Genomic DNA, 16,478 nt, shown 5'->3' on the forward strand with positions numbered 1-16,478 from the left:
GATGAAAAAATGACATAAATTTAAATAAACACATGAACACATTAATAAAAATGCTAAAGAGACACCTGTTTATGGATTCCTTCACAGTCAGTTTTTGATTTCTGTTTGTCACATGACACATGAAAATAACTCGGATGAGTTGATATAATGTTGTTAAACCAGTGACTTTTATAACCTGTGACAGGGCTTTAATCAGCCATAATATTTTGATGTTATGCAGCTGCAAAATAAATTATTTAAATGACACAAATTCATCTGTGATGTATATGTTTCTGTATCTAAACTCAGTATGATGAATATTAAGGGGAACAGACGAAAGAGCGTTGCGTTGTTAGGGGACATGGTATCAGCTTTAAAATGGCAGTAAAAACTCATGAGTAAATGATACCTTTTAATTAAAATTAAATCAAATTAAAAAAAAAAGACAATCAAAATTTAATAGCTAAAGATTGAACTTAATAAACTGCAAAGCCTTAAATATTATACTGCTGTGAACCTAGGTTGGTACCACAAATAAGTCAAAAAATAAAAACAATCCCACTAACTGACAGCTTGTGCATTTAAAGTGTTTTTACCTTCAAAGGACACCTTGAAGCCGAGGGAGCCACTGGTATCATCCGTTTTGAAGTTGAGCCACATCTGGTGACTGGTGCTCACCACGAGGTCTGGAGTGATGGTCCCAGACAGACTACAAAGCAGGACAATGGGACACATTAAAAAAAACAACAACAAAATGGCACACACTTTTGCCCCGTTTAGACGTAGCAAAAACGGTGGTGTTTTCATGCGTTTTGGCCGTTCGTTTACATGAAAACGGAGCTCAAAGTCACCAAAAACGATCATTTCTGAAAACTCCGGCCAAAGTGGAGATTTGCAAAAACTCACGTTTGCTTGTAAACAGAGGGAAACGGACATTTAGGCTTCAGAACGTCATGTGTGCGACCTGTGTTTACAATTTGTTTGGCCACCGTCAATATTTTCTTGTATTTTACTTGTTTTATATTCTAACGTCACACTAAAAAGTAATTCCACTTCTCTGTCCAAACTCCAAACGAAATGGCTAGCGTGACTCTATGCTTCTCGTTACACTGCCCTCTGTAGGTTTGGTTGCTTATAGCACCTTAACAGCGTATTTATGCGGGTTCGTGTAAATTATGGTATTTTTCAAAACATAGAGGGGGAAATATCTGTTTTTGGAAATACGCGGCTATGTGTAAACGTGGCCTTTGAATGAGGGATCTTGGTGAACTTTCTACTTAGTCAGTTAGCTTTGGCAACGTAGGAGCCGCGACTTGTGTCTGTTATTGTAAAAAGCGGCTGATTCTTTCTGCCCAGTCAAGCAACTAGCAGCACAAAGAAACCTTCGTAACCTTTAGCTCAGCAGCTAAATGCTAGGAGGTTAAGTCCATTTTACAAAACCGTCCAAGTTGTACTCTTGTTTTGCAGATTGTTAATCACTCTCACCATATCTTCTCATTCAATACTTTCATGAGTTTCTTACTTCCTTCTGAATTGATTTTTACTGTGGCTGCGTTGGTAACGTGTGACATGGTAGCATGGTAGTGACCCACGGTTCTTACACGAGATAATCGGGACGTGAGCCCAGATTTACTTGGGAGGCCCTTAAAAATAAGCAAATGTTCAACCTTTTGTGTTGCTTTAATCACACAAAAAACTTCAATCACCAAAACAATGCATAAGCAAGTACCTGAATTTGTATATTAAACCATTTTACATAAAAAGGAGAAAAAAAACAACCTTGCATCCAAAGACATAAGTGAAAAGCATATAGGAATAATAGGGGGGAAATGAAAGAGAGATCCGTCAATTCCTTAGAAGTAATTTAATCGTGTTTGAACACTAATTCCGCCCGTCTCTAATTAGGAAGCATATAGCTGCAGAGTGATTAAGGATTCTAATTTTAGCGATGAGATGACGAACAATGGGAAAAGCGGTCATGTCTGCACTAGTTAGGTTCATATTTTAGTCCTATTATTGTTAATTTTCAGTAAACATGCAGGAGGAAAGAGAAAATATATTATTGGATCCTATGAGTAACAAATTTGTATAGCTGACTCAATATTATTTCCAAAATCTACAGTAAGGTCAAGAAGTATTTGGACAATGGAGTTTTTTTTATTTCTATGATTTTGTCTTTACACACCACCACAATGGATCTGAAATAAAACAACCAATATCTAATCAAAATGTAGACCTAATCTTTAATTTAAAATGTTTCCCCAAAATATAGCAACCACCAACTCTGGAACTACAGCCATTTTAAGCTATCTATTTTTAAGAGCTCAAAATGACATAGTGAAAGTGACATAACCTTAAATATTACCATAGTTTTTAATAATTGGATGGAAATCCTTTTTGCAGTCAATGACTGTTAGAAGCCTGGAGCCAATGGACATCACCTAAAGTCAGTTTCCTCCTTACAGATACCTGGAAGCCCCTTCAGTCGCTTTGTCTTTGCTTTGTCTTTGCTTTGTCTTTGCAAACCTTTGTGCCCTTTTTGTTTTCAGGAACTGAAACGCGTTGAAATGAGGCGAGGGACCTAGCCATTGACTTCAAAAAGACAAGTTGCCTAAATGACCTATATAATTGCACTTAGCTTATTGACAAAATATATTTCTCATTACTTTCATATCTATAAATAGTCATGGAAATGACGTTGCTCCCACACCACATACTGTAGATCTGTGGGTAGAAACAGTGATAGCACATTAACACCCAACAGTTTTCTTTGACTGTGACTTATTTTTTCCACAATACAGTACCATATGTATGACTGTGCTGAAGTTACACACCCCTGACCTTAAAAGAAACAAAATAACTCATTACAGACTGCACACGCACATTGCACCACTGAATCATCAAGTAATACACACTCAGACGTTTACAGTCTATTGTGTTGGTACCACAAATAAAAAGCGCCAACGCTGCCTCCATGCCATTATTTAATTAAAGGATATGTTTAATTAATTGTAGTAGGTTTTCAGTGTGTATTGTATACAATGCTTTTATTTTGAGTATATGATCAGGCTCATGCAAAAAAAAAAAACTATTAGGAAGAACATTTTCACAGAAATGTTTTTCTCCATAAAACTGCATCTCCTCCGAGAGCCAGGGCAGCCTCATGTGAAAACTGCTCTATAAAAACTTGATCAAACCAGTTGATTTAATCACAACTTCATGTGAATTGGAACATCTGCCTGCGCAATCTCTGTTTGGAGGCATAACCATGCAGTTTGTAAAGCAGTCCCACTCGGTCGTGATATTGTTTTAACACAGGGAGGGAGACATGACTGACAATGTGGTGCAACATCTATTTTTCATGCACTTCTGTATCAGCCGGTGATGAAATGTAAGAGAAACTGGACCAGTAAGAAGAAACGGCAGAGAACAAGCTGCTGCCGGGTGCAGGGAGGTAGAGGAGCAATGGAGAAGGCTCCAACATAGAACAAAGGTAGAATGGGACTTCATGTAAAACATCTGGCATAAATTAAAAAAAAAAAAGACTGCTACAAAGGCAAGATTAAAGGCAAAAAAGATAAAGGTCAAAGAAGAGCAACTCACACGTGAAAGATGGTTTTCTCGTCTCCCACCATTTCACCGTCTCCCACCGTGAGGGTGTCGTAGCCTCGCTCCAGGTCAAAATCCTCAAATGTCAACTTGATCACCTAGACAACAGCAGGGACAGCATTGAAACAGCTTAGACGGCCCTCAGTGGCAATTTCTGGAATAATACCAGGAGCAGAGAAGAAACCACTTTCCATCTGTGACTTCCCATCCCTCTGTCTGTTGATCCATCATTCATCCGTTTGCATGGCATATTCCTATGCATATTTATGTTTCAGCTGTTATGCTGATGCTATTATCTAAAGCATCTCTGTTGTTATTGACTGCCTCCTTGTTTTTTTTTTGTCCTTTTCCTCGAAATATTCATATTTAATCACTTTTCTCTGGCACATCTGATTCAAGTCACAACTTTCAAGCTTTTCGTGTAATTACAGAAATGGAAAATGGAGTAAATCTAAGAATGTGTGGGTATATCGCTTTTAACTTTCAGTATGGAGATCCTTCCCGCTTAACAGATATCTGATTAGCTGCCAGGTGGCCTTGCATGACACCGGTTCTCTGCTCATCTTAAACACCCATTTCCCGGAACTTAAACATGGCTTAAAACAGATCAATAAAGGGGGAAGGCGATTGAGTTTGAAGGGTTTATATACGGGATAGTAATAGCGAACAATAAAGTCACAGCTGGGAGGGAAAGGAGAACAACATTAGAAAAACAAGCATGTCCCAAGCAAGGGAAGCAAGAGTTGATTATCAGGATAGGTAAACAATGTTTGATTATGACAAGGTTAATTACCGATAGGATAAATATAGAATTATATAAGATACTTTAATATTAAAAAGAAAACTGTCCTCACCTCTTAGCTTAAATTAGCTGCCATTGATTTCCACCAAATTCATAATGTTTTCAGAGGACTGAGACAGCAAGGCCCTAATAAAAAAGCTTATATAAATGCAAATTACATTCTGTCGTATGTTAAACCTCATGGCTAATGAAAATTGCCAAGGTGAAGAGAAAAGATTGATGATGTGTATCCAAATTAGGGCAGATCGCTCGATAAAGAGCATTGTACAACACACACACACACACACACACACACACACACACACACACACACACACACACACACACACACACACACACACACACACACACACACACACACACACACACACACACACACACACACACACGTGTATCAAAAAGCAAGTTTCAGTTAACTAGCTTTTAACAAGTTACAATGCAGTTTGAAAAAATAGATTTAAATTAAATTAAAGTAAATTAAACACTGCCTTGGTGTTTAAATTGTTGTTGTATGAATATAGTCTAGTTTTGTTACTTATCATATATTCTGCTGTTTGACTTTGTGTAAACTTAAATAGTTTCCTGTGCTCAAGCAAACACAATCAAGTGTCTTAAAGTTGGGATTTTTTCCTTTGTTTGTTTTGCATTTTCATATCTTCATTTTTCCCCATCGTCATATAATGTTTGCAAACTGCTACTCAGGCAGCAGGATTCTTTGATTGTTTCAGAACAGAGACTGCCGTGTCTTTACTGCTTTTGCATAAACATTGGAAAGATTTTCAGGGAAACAGCTGATTTCAGCATCTTCGGGACATTTTGAAGCAGCGACACCCAACTTAAACCCACATTAGTCATGATGTCATGAGATTGAATTCAGGCCTAGAGGAACGCTGTCATGTCCCATCCAGCGCTCTCTGCAGTTCTGCCTCATGCTTCATCTAACTTCTCCTCTGGCTGGGCCGATGCGGACAGGCAGGAATAGAAGCCCATTACATCTCTAAACAGAGAGAACAGCCTCGTTCCATCTTCATCTAAAGCAGGCACAGCAAGAGCCAGCCTAAAATACTGGTGTCTGTGTCTGCAGGCTGCCTGAAGGGTATACATACCCGAGTGTGTCTAACCGCGTTTGTGTTGCTACACTTGCAAACAAAGAGCGGAGTGGTGTGGGTTTGCATCGTCTCTGGCTAGCCTCCCTGCCTTACCTCTCACCTCAAATAGACTCTCTTTCCCTGAGCACTGGGCAATAAGAGAGCAGATTTGTAAAACAGTGTTGTTGGAATTCAGAGTCGGGTGTTTGGCAGCGGAGCGGCTGGATGGCCTTGAACACAACTCCAAAGTCAACGGCCTACTCAGAATGGCTATGAGGCTTTCAAGATGTCCTCCAAGCACTCTCTCCATCCCTCTCCTGTCCATTATACTCTTTTTTTTACTTGTTTCTCCATTACTTCAGGTATTTGTAACAGCCTGCTTTGTCTATCACTGGCTCCGCTCCAATGTTCTGCATCCATTCATTTATCTTGTGTTTCAAATGTTTCACCCCATCGTGTGACGCACATAAAAGTTCCCAGAGTGTTCAGCAGCAATTATCAAAAGCATCAAATGATTAATGTGAGACAGAGGCGCGCTGCTTCTTGGAATCTCTCCCCGACAGGTACTGCCACATCGATCCGCCTCCTCTCTGGTCACCATCAGCTGAATTAACCACTTAACATGCAAGGAGGAACTGGTGTTTACAGAGTCAAAGTGAAATCAACACCCTGCGCTGCTTCTTCAGTCTCATTAGGTCCGTTTTTACCTTGGATGTGTCCGTCGCAGTGATTATCCAAGTGCAGTTGGCATTGTTGTCGTACTGAACGGGGTAGTTTGGAGACGTGATGACACCACTGGGTCCTTTCAACTGACCTCCACACATGGGTGCTGCAAGAAAAAGAGAGAAATGGCGGAAAATGTTTTGGTCAATGAAGGTTTAAAACCAAATACCTCCAGAATTACCCAATAAACCAACAAGTCATGCTACTGTTTAAAAGAAGCCTTTTCATTTGGCCGTGAAGTAGCATCACCGTCAAAGTTCCTTGAATATTGCTAATATTTAGGATTTAACTTAAAGGAGCTTGAGGCTCCTTTTAAGAAATGAGACTCTCTAGCGCCACCCTTCACCACGACGGCCGTTGGGGGTACTGCAGCCAACAGTGAAGCCGGCACTGGAGAACGGGGAGAACGGGCATGCAGCGTCATGTGACGTCACATCCGCAGCCCAGCGCGGGAAATTCGGGACCGAATTGCAGCACATTTTGCAGCACACAGCCTGTTCAAGGCAAAGGAGGGATACACTAGAGGACTCATTCTTTTGGGTTTGGAACGCTTCATCTGACATTATTACTAGAAAACTTAAAATGTATACAGATTTTTTTCATAAATCCTGCCACAATCCGGCCTCAAGCTCCTTTAAATTAATTAAGTATTTTTCATGTTCTGCTTCATAAGACCTGTAGAGGACTCATATCTTTTAGCTATCCTTGTGTAGAGATCAACGTGAAGCTCCATCAGTATTTCTAAGTAAACTGCACCATCATGTCATTCACAGGAAGGGCTCCATCTCCAATTATTAGCTTGCACGAGTTGACTCCATGTTCAATCAATGGGCTTGAACTGTATGTTGATACAGATGCCAGTTTGTATTTCTTCCAGTCCATGTTTGTCACTACAGTGACTGGGTGTTGGGCACGACTAAAGTACGCGTGACCTACTTTTGATACCGCACCCGAATGTATCCAGTGAAGAGACGGATAAATCTCTGAAGCCGCTGCTGCCCTGCTAATGTGCTACTCATTATACTAACATCCCTCACTCAGGGCTCTTCCTCGCCTCTGAGGTCCTTCCAGCGAGAGAACGTCTGGGAGAGATGAGGCTGTTTTTCTTACTCTAAGCTTCCGCGCATGGATGGAGGTAAAACAAATCTGGGATAATAGCAAGAAGAGAAGAGGGCAGTAGGAAGGATGAGTTTCCACTAAATGCAAGCCAATGGTTCTCATTTAAGGTGCTGAATATCTATCTATCCATCCATTCACCTTCTATAAATTGTGTTTCATCCTGATCGAGGGCACACCATGACGTTATCGGGAGCAAGAAATAAATGAATGCACACACACTTGTTATACTGTTTAAAATGCCTTTAAATTCAGTTTAATCAACAGGGAAATTAGTCATTATGAACATTCTGTTTAAGATCATCTCAATAAAAGAGCATTTGAGGGGTTCGCAAACCCAGCTTGAAAGGACAAGGTGACTTTCTTTATCAGGGCCCGAGGGTGTCCGCACAATAGAACCGTTCGACTACCTTTCAAATTAAAGCGTGTGCAGGTGTGTACATATTTGAGAGGGAACCTCAAAGCATTTGAGAAGGACTAAACAAACCACCCCGATTTTAATGAATTATGCCTAAGAGAAGTCCTTCAGGTGTTCAAGCCTGACCCCCACTCCCACCAAATCACCCCAATTAAAATTTTAAAGAACTTTGCTGAAGTTCAGGAGAGAGCGATAAAATAATGAATACGAGTTGTGCTGACAGATAGGGTGACCTTAACAATAATACAGCGGGAAGAACTCCATATGCTTCCCAAGTTTTTAACGAGTAGGCAACATGCATCTTAGTGTCTGGGTTGGTGGGGGGGTGAAACTGCAGCAGTCAAGTCTACGACTGAGGAAAATCACAACAGGTTGGTATGACGGCAGAGAGAGAGAGAAAGAGACTATTTCATTTTATGTCAAGAGAATGCAGGCGGAGATTTCTTTTTCCTCCCCCCAGTGCTCATGATTGTTCTTTTCAATTTAGTGATGTCTAATGGTAATTTGAAATACAGACCTTCAATTATTCTGAGATATTTAATCTTAACTTTATTCAAATGCTGCGAGGCAGAACAAAGGCACAGTACTAAAGGTTAAATGAGGATAATGGAATGAGATACTTTCAAAGACCAACTTCTCAGACACTTTGAGTTTTATATATGTACTTAAGTGTTATTACCGGTCCTTTAGCTCAATGAATCCGTCCCGCTATTAGTAATCCTTCTAAAGCTTGATGCATTTGGGTTGAGGCTGAGAACAAAGACTGCTCCTGCATATATCTGCATTCATCCGGTTATTTCTACCCGCACTGAAATGACTAATAACTGTCATGTTTCCACGGGTCAATTTTTATTTATTTTTTTAAAAAGGAAATTAGATTGCTCCAGTAAATGAAAAATATTTAAATAATTATACAAAATAGGAAACACTCAGTTGCTGAGATTCATTACAAGCTAATGTTGTGTGAACAACTGCAGCAACAGCCCTTATTGCACCGGGGCTGAAGAAGTCGATGTTTAAACGGCACGCTGTAGAGAGATTGGGTAGTGCTGCCAATTCTGTTGAGAAGTTTGAGCAAATTGCTTCGTTCCACAAACATCTGTCCGTAGCAGTTCCTACCAAGGAGCCGGACTTCTGTTTGTTCAAAACACAACAATGTTTGACAAGAGACTGCAAGCTTTGGCCGGGTTGATTTTTGTTGTGGTCCACAGACCTCTGTTACTTTATTTCTTATCATACGTTTTTTGGGAAAGTGGGATTTATTTAATCTACTGGGCAATATACATCTTTTTAGTCCTGTAATGTGCTTTTTTTGAAGGCTGACAGGGGCACAAACCTCCAACACCCTGGTGCGCATACTTGACTTGTCTTGAAGTCAAAAGGTTTGTTTGAATACCATTTTCTTTCCTTTCTTTCCATTTACTTTCCTGCTCTCTGCTCAGACACGTGCTGCTTCATCTTCTGGGGCCTTTGTTGCTTTCTGTTGGCAGCCTAAAATGTACCCTGCTGTTTAGTCTCTAGAGGAAATCAACTGCTTTGGATGTCTCAGATATTTGTTTATTTGGAGTTTCACTTTACTTAAACTGTAACAAAACTATATTAATGGTAAGTTTAAATAGCAGCCAACTTTGAAATGATACACAGCTACTTATTTCAAAACCAAATAGTTACATTATGAACAGGATTTTGCATATTATAGGAGGTTTATGGGGGCTTTATTACAGACATGGTTCTTTCAGACATATTCAATTTAGCTTAGAGTAGCATTTCCAATAGAATGGACTGAAGTTCAAGACAGGTTAAATAACTACAGTGAAGCTCCCAAAGTACTTAAAGATCTAACAAAAACACTTGGACGCTTGGAACTGATGCATATTTTCTCATTTCCTGAAAAAAAGAGAGAGGAAAAAAAAAGAAAAGGAAGAAAAAAAAAAATCATACAAGGATTCCCCAACAGTACATGATGATCAGTAAACAATTTCATTTGTTTTCGTTGACAAAATCATACAATGAAATAAATGAATGAAAATTCGGAGCTAGGACCCACCCGTCAAATACAGATGAGCCAATGGCTGTTGCATAGCAGCTGCACAGGGACTGGAGCTTTGACATCTGTAGGTTCCAGCTCCATTAGAAAAACAACAAAAAACTGCTATAAGGTCTGGAAGTCACATCTGTTTTATGCCAAGAGAATTTTAAAACTGTGTCTGTGATACTTTGATATCGATTCTGTGTATTTTTTTTTTTATTTCATTTCCTAAATCCAAGTAAAACAGGTCCAAATGTCAGCTTGGGATTAAGCTGTGAATTTAACAAGGATGTATTTATTCGAAGGTAAATCAAAGAAAAACAAATGTTGTAACTCTTACTAATGTTGCCTCTTGTTATTTCACGGCAATCATTCTGTGCAAGCAAAGTATTTGCCTCACAGACTATAAGCTATAATTTGTAAACATGAATCATCACTGATATTGTGAGTTTACCTGTGACAACTACCTAGCACTAGACACCGAATAAAACATTTAAATCCACTGACAGGTAGCTAGCAGCGTCATATCTTCAGATAACTTCAAATCTAGCTTTGGCGAGTAAATCTGAAGTTACTTCAGATCTATTTGCTATGAGGCATAACATGTGAAGCTCTGCTGAGCAATAAAGCTGAAGTTCTGCCTTTCCAAATTAAACCAATCAAGAGAAAATATACTGCTAAAAAAATTAAAGGGAACACTTAAACAACACAATGTAACTCCAAGTCAATCACACTTCCATTTGCACAGGCACATGGAGGCCACACACACTACGGAGCCTCTTATAGACGTGTTTTAAGGACATTACAGCCTATAATGTGTTTTTCCACTTTAATTTGGAGCGTGACTTCAAAACAAGACCTCCATGAGTTGCTAAATTTTATCTCCATTGATAATGTTTGTGTGATTTTGTTGTCAGCACATTCAACTTTGTAAAGAACAAATTAATTAATAGGAATATGTCATTCATTCAGATCTGGTATGTCTTATTTTTGTGTTCCCTTGATTTTTTTGAGCAGTGTAAATTTTATTCTTAATTAATTTATGAGCAGTTTCTGGATGTTGTCATCTGCGATCATGATAACGGTAACGTGAAGCTTCTCCTGCTTGCACTGTGATCTGCGAACCCTAACTTCCAATTTAATCTCACTATCAGACGCATCGATTCAACCAGTTACTACACATCCGTCCATTAGACATTTAAGTCCCATTTGAATTCTCCTTGATCTCCTTCAAGGCGGTGCTTTTTGGTTTTCACGCAGGCTCTTACCACTGTTAAACTGTAAACAACACTGACAGATTGTCTGCCTTAGCAACAGTAACTAAGGGGGTGGGACTTGCCGAGAGGTCAATTACAAAAAAATGCTGAGGCACTGCTGAGACAATGATTTGTAAATCTCAAAAAGCAATATTTTGCTCAAAATAGAACACATGGAAAACATGAAATAACTAAACTGAGGAAATGTCCTCTTTTAGCAATCCTATTTCTAATTTAGTGGCCACAAGATGTCTAAAAGGAGGGGTGGAACGCTGTTGTTTTATCTTTTTCACTGCATAGCATTCTCTTTTTTATGAACTTTTTTAAGTCCATATGTGGGGATTAGACTAAATGTTTTCAACAGGTGAACGGTCTGGTGTGCAGGCAGGCCAGCCCAGCTCCTTGACCATTCCACTATGAAGCAATGGTGTATGGAAGCTTATGTTGCTCTAAAATCTGTATACAATTTAAATATTGATGTTTCCTTTCCAGAGGCGCAAGCTGCCCACTCCACGACACTAATGCACTCTGGCATACCATCAAAGATTCAGGTTTTTGAAGTGAGTGGTCCATTCCCTCTTCCGTCTGGTTCATGTGGGAGCGGTGGTTTCCAAAGTAATTTCAAATTCCGATTTGTCTGACCACAGGGCAGTTTTTCACTTAGCGTCTGTCCATTTCAAATGAGCTTTGGTCCAGAGAAGATGGTGGCGTTTCCGGATCATTTCCACGTATGGCTTCTTTTATGCATGAGAGCGCTGTAGCCTGCATTTGTGGATCACACAGCAAACTGTTTGTGTACAGCGGTTTGTGGAAGTTTCGCGGAGCCCAAGAAAGGATTTCTGTTACAGAATTATGCATGTTTTTAAAGCTGTGCTGCCTCAGGGTCCAAAGAACCCAGAAAGCACTAGCAAAGTAACCAAAGTAACCAAATTTGTTTTCAAAATGTTCCTACAGCTGTTTCATTTCAGCGTTAATTACTTTTTTAAGTCTTCTGCTGCTAAAATGAATTGTTAAAATAAATTTGCTCTTTATCTGTCACAAGGCATACAGTAAATGAAGAAGACATGAATCATGTGCAACAGTATCCCAGCATAGTTAAAGAAAAAAAAAGTTGAAGCAAAATAGTGTCGGCTAAATGTCAAAGTCATGACGGAAAGGTGAAATATTAAGTTGGCTTGGAAGATAGATATGAAGGAGTGCACATTCACTGGTTCAAAATATAATAGGTGTTTTGGTTAAAACAATTTCACTCATATTCAAAACATCTGACATATAAATTGAGCAAATCAAATGCACCGATATGTCAAATCACACAATCCTTTATGAAAAAAGGTTCATGATTTATTTTCAAATAGAAAAAAAATCATATTCAAGATCTTTATGAATATCAAAGAAATACATCTACTCAACTTTAAGAGCATGAGGATGAGATAGGAATTTGTGTCAAAGACATTTTTTGAAAGTATAATAGAGGCGTTGACATGTGTGAGAAGAAAAAAAATACATTCTCAACCAAAGGAGACAACTTTCTATGTGTTGAGAATTCATACTATAAAAAAACACTATTCCATTAACTTGTCGTTTATGGGATTACCATATTTGCCATTTCAAGAAATTGTGCCTGCTGAATGGGAATATCGACACTGAGTGTCATTGTTTTAGCCTGAGCACTGCTAACTCCTGCATCATAACCCCTTTGAAACAGCCTCTCCCTGATGACGACCTGTCGGTGTGTTAAAACCTCTCATGTTCTTTCCTCATCTCTGAATCCTCGCCGACCAAGGTTCATGGTTTGCAAACAGCGGGGGAGTTGTCATCTGCTCCCACCGAGAAAGGTAACCAGAGTGGTGTGTCAGCTCTAGTGTTGTGCTGTGCATATTTCTAGTCAGGCAGACACGAGGCCACGCTTGGGTCCTGCCGACAAGGCGCAGCACATGACATGATGAGCGAGTGCTGCAAAAGTACTGCACGCCACCACGCAACTTCATTAATTTTCCTTAAAGGGGACCTATTATGGCATCTAATACTTTTTTAAACAGGCCTTGAATGTATTAAAAACAAGCTTTTGATTGTTTTTGCTAAATAAAGTAGAAATTCAGCCTCTGAGCCATGTCTTTATCTTCCCATTCTCTAACCTCATTATCTATGCGGATTATGAGTGGGCGGGGCTATGATAATGAGGCACTGTGCTGATTGGCTGCCTGAATGACGCGATACACCGCTACGAAAAAATGGCGGAAGCTCCGGCCGGTGGAGTTAGTTGTGGGCGTGGTTTCACGCATCCGAGGCCAACCTATGTAAATCGCATTTTCGTTACGTAACGAAAGGGAGCAGAATCTGAACGGCTCGTAGAAGTCTCATGACACTGGATGGCTCATCCGGGCGGCTGTACAGACACTACAGAATTTGGTTGCTTTCCTCCTTCTCTGAGTTGGCAGGCTGAAGGGAGACCACTTTATATATGTTAAAGCAAGAAAAAACCTGTTTTTCATAATAGGTCCCCTTTAACTTATTGGAGCTATTTATCAATTTTATTTGTTTATCAGACTGATACAACTAACGTCATCCGTCAGACAGATATTGTGTATCCGTAAACACACACACACACACGCACACAGACACACCTACAGTTTATATATAAATGACAGAAGATGGACAAGCTGACATGAGCTGAGTATCTGAATGTGGAAAAACAAACAGAGGTCATCTTGAATCTTCCTCCCATGTGAGCGTTGGGTAAATCTTACCTCTGCAAATAGGCCGGTCGTCACTCCAGCCTACATAGCTGTCCGTCACTCTGAGGCAGGTGATGCTCTTTGAGCCCTGCAGCTCATAGCCCTCATCGCAGGAGAAATGCACCGCAGCTCCTCGCCTGCAGTTTGATTGCAAAACAGCAAATGACAAAAAAAAAAGAGAAAAAACATGGAAACTGAATCTCGATTTCAGGAATTTAATTGTATATATACATACATACTGTTATGTCTATTTTAATGTTTAGCCATATTCATTGTGTCTTTATTTTTAAACATAATGTTCAAATGTATTTTTTTTTATAATAATTTTATTAGATTGCATGATTTTTATTTGATTGTAAAGCACTTTGGTCAACCTCGTTTTAGATGTAAATACATGTGGGCATTGTTTTAACATGTTTCCATATTTTTTATATCTGGTGTAACTGCAGTTGTTTGGCATTGGGAACTGTGGCGTGAAGACATACAATTTAACTACCCAAAACAAGAAAGATACAATGTACTGCCAAAAGAGTAACCTTAAGATAGTATACGTTAAACTTTCTTCCAAAAATGAACCTGCTAAGACCTATGTGGACATCATACGTTTTGTTGTCTATATATCATAATATTCAATTCCTTAAAGAGGGGCCAAAAAAATAAAATAAAATGCAAGTGCAATGCAAGTCTTAAAAGGTTAAAGTAATTATTTTCATTGTGTATATTTGTTTTTCTTCTTACACAAAGAACTTAAACTCATCACCAAAAACTGTAAAAGTCCCTGACCATAATCTCCATCCAGCCACTAGCACTCTTAGCTCTGCTACACTCCCTCTACCTTCACTCCTTCATCCAGAGCTACACTCCCTCTCGACAGCTACGCTCAGTCAGTGAAACACGCCTGGTGCTTCACGACAACGTGGCGTGAAATCAGTAGCTAGACTTTTCTCCTCCATTGTTCCCCGATGGAATGACCTACAAAGCTCTGTCTGACCTGCAGGGTCTGTACCTACTTTTAAGAGCAGGCTAAAGACTCAGCTCTCTAAGGAGCATTTCTCCATTTAGTAAACTTCTCTGCTCATCAGAATTAGTTAGATTTGTCCAGCTCTTTGCATGACTCGGCACTGAGAAAACTGCACACACTTATGACAAGATGATCGTATGATGGTGTGTCCTTTAAGACGTAGTTTTCTTGTATAAAGGGACTGTTGTGTTTAGTGGGAAGGGAAAACTTCAACAAAAAAACAACAACCTAGCACTGGCATGGCAGCACCTGTGTCCAACTGGACTCACAGCAGTCTGACCAGCACTTATCCATGCTGGACACTCCTATGTGATTTCTTGCTTTTTTTGTTCTCTCTTTTTTGTTCTTTTGTGATATATTTGTTCAAAATGAACATTGTTTTACTCTAGTTATCAAAATAGTAATTGGGTACATGTGTTTATTGTGTAAAACCTAAATCTGCTAAAAATAGTTTTTTTAAGCTTTGTTGTTTATTGAAAAAAAAAATGCTAACCCATTTAACTGAAGTCACCATTGAATAATCAGCACTGATAGGTCTGCGTTTGCTTTTACCTGAAGTCAGAACCTTTTCTTTTTCCTCGATCTGGAATTCCAGGATCTGGACATATGTTGTGTCCCTGCGCTACCCCCATCTGTGACACTGATGGACGAGAAAAAGAGGAAGAAAGAAGAAACACTTAAACACAGATTTACAAATAAATACAGAGAACATTTTAAAATATGTTAAAAATGTAAATAACAGATTATATTCAAAAAAGTGTCCTCAGTGATACAGATGTGGCAGAAATTGTGATCACAGGGACTAAATGAATTCAAGTCATGTGAGTGATCATGTTTTTTGGTGACAAATACCAATTCTGGCATTATCAAAAGGAAAGAACAGACAAGCATGAAAGTGCATCATTAAATGATTCAGCAGCACTTGACGCTTGTTTTGAATTTGCAGTGCGTACATTCCCTTATGGACAAAACACCTTGACATAGTCAGTGTTCAAGTAAACGCTTCCAGAGCGCACAGCCCTGGTGGTGCCCTCTTAAATCATGTCAATGGGTGTGAAACGATGGAGGTGAAGCGTCAGACAGGGTCAAATAAACTTAACCGAGAGAGTCCCGACTGGATGGAAGGGGTCAAAGGTCTGCAGGGGCAAATCAATGGGACACCTGCTCGCCGGCCAGAGGAGCGTGTGGGGCAAGACGGCAACGCACTTAAATCTAGTTGTACTGGAGTCAGCAGAGCTCACCAGGGAAAACAACGACTATAGCTGTTATGTAAGTAAATAAAGAGATGATGGATGGATGGATGGATGGATGGATGGATGGATGGATGGATGGATGGATGGATGGATGGATGGATGGATGGATGGATGGATGGATGGATGGATGGATGGATGGATGGATGGATGGATGGATGGATGGATGGATGGTTTCCATGCATCAATATATTTCAAAATGCTATTCCCAATGTGAAGAAAAAAATAAGAGAACTTTGTCTTCGACTAAGCTTCTTTACTTTAGGGCCGACAGCTTTCAATTTAATATGCTCCCCAAGTTTGATCTCTTTTCTCAAAAAGTGAATGCAAAAGGAAAGGTACAGTGGAGTATAGCTTGTATAAAGATATTGAATCATGGGTAAAATATCAAAGAATTAACATCAAGGTGAAGAGAGAAGTGGGTGAAGTGAATTGTTAAAGATATTGAGATG

General features: G+C 39.4%; 1 protein-coding gene across 1 annotated transcript in view; it reads right to left on the reverse strand.

Annotated features, from left to right (window-relative positions):
• csmd2 (CUB and Sushi multiple domains 2) overlaps positions 1-16,478 on the reverse strand; it is a 310,777-nt gene that overhangs the window by 125,285 nt on the left and 169,014 nt on the right. The window contains exons 8-12 of the mRNA XM_061740995.1: positions 15,329-15,416; positions 13,768-13,892; positions 6,186-6,307; positions 3,583-3,686; positions 576-688 (exon numbers count right to left, since the gene is read on the reverse strand). Coding sequence (XP_061596979.1) covers positions 576-688; positions 3,583-3,686; positions 6,186-6,307; positions 13,768-13,892; positions 15,329-15,416 — 552 coding nt within the window. The remainder of the gene's footprint in view (positions 1-575; positions 689-3,582; positions 3,687-6,185; positions 6,308-13,767; positions 13,893-15,328; positions 15,417-16,478) is intronic.

This window comes from Cololabis saira, chromosome 15 (assembly GCF_033807715.1).
Source record: "Cololabis saira isolate AMF1-May2022 chromosome 15, fColSai1.1, whole genome shotgun sequence".
NCBI lineage: Eukaryota > Metazoa > Chordata > Actinopteri > Beloniformes > Belonidae > Cololabis > Cololabis saira.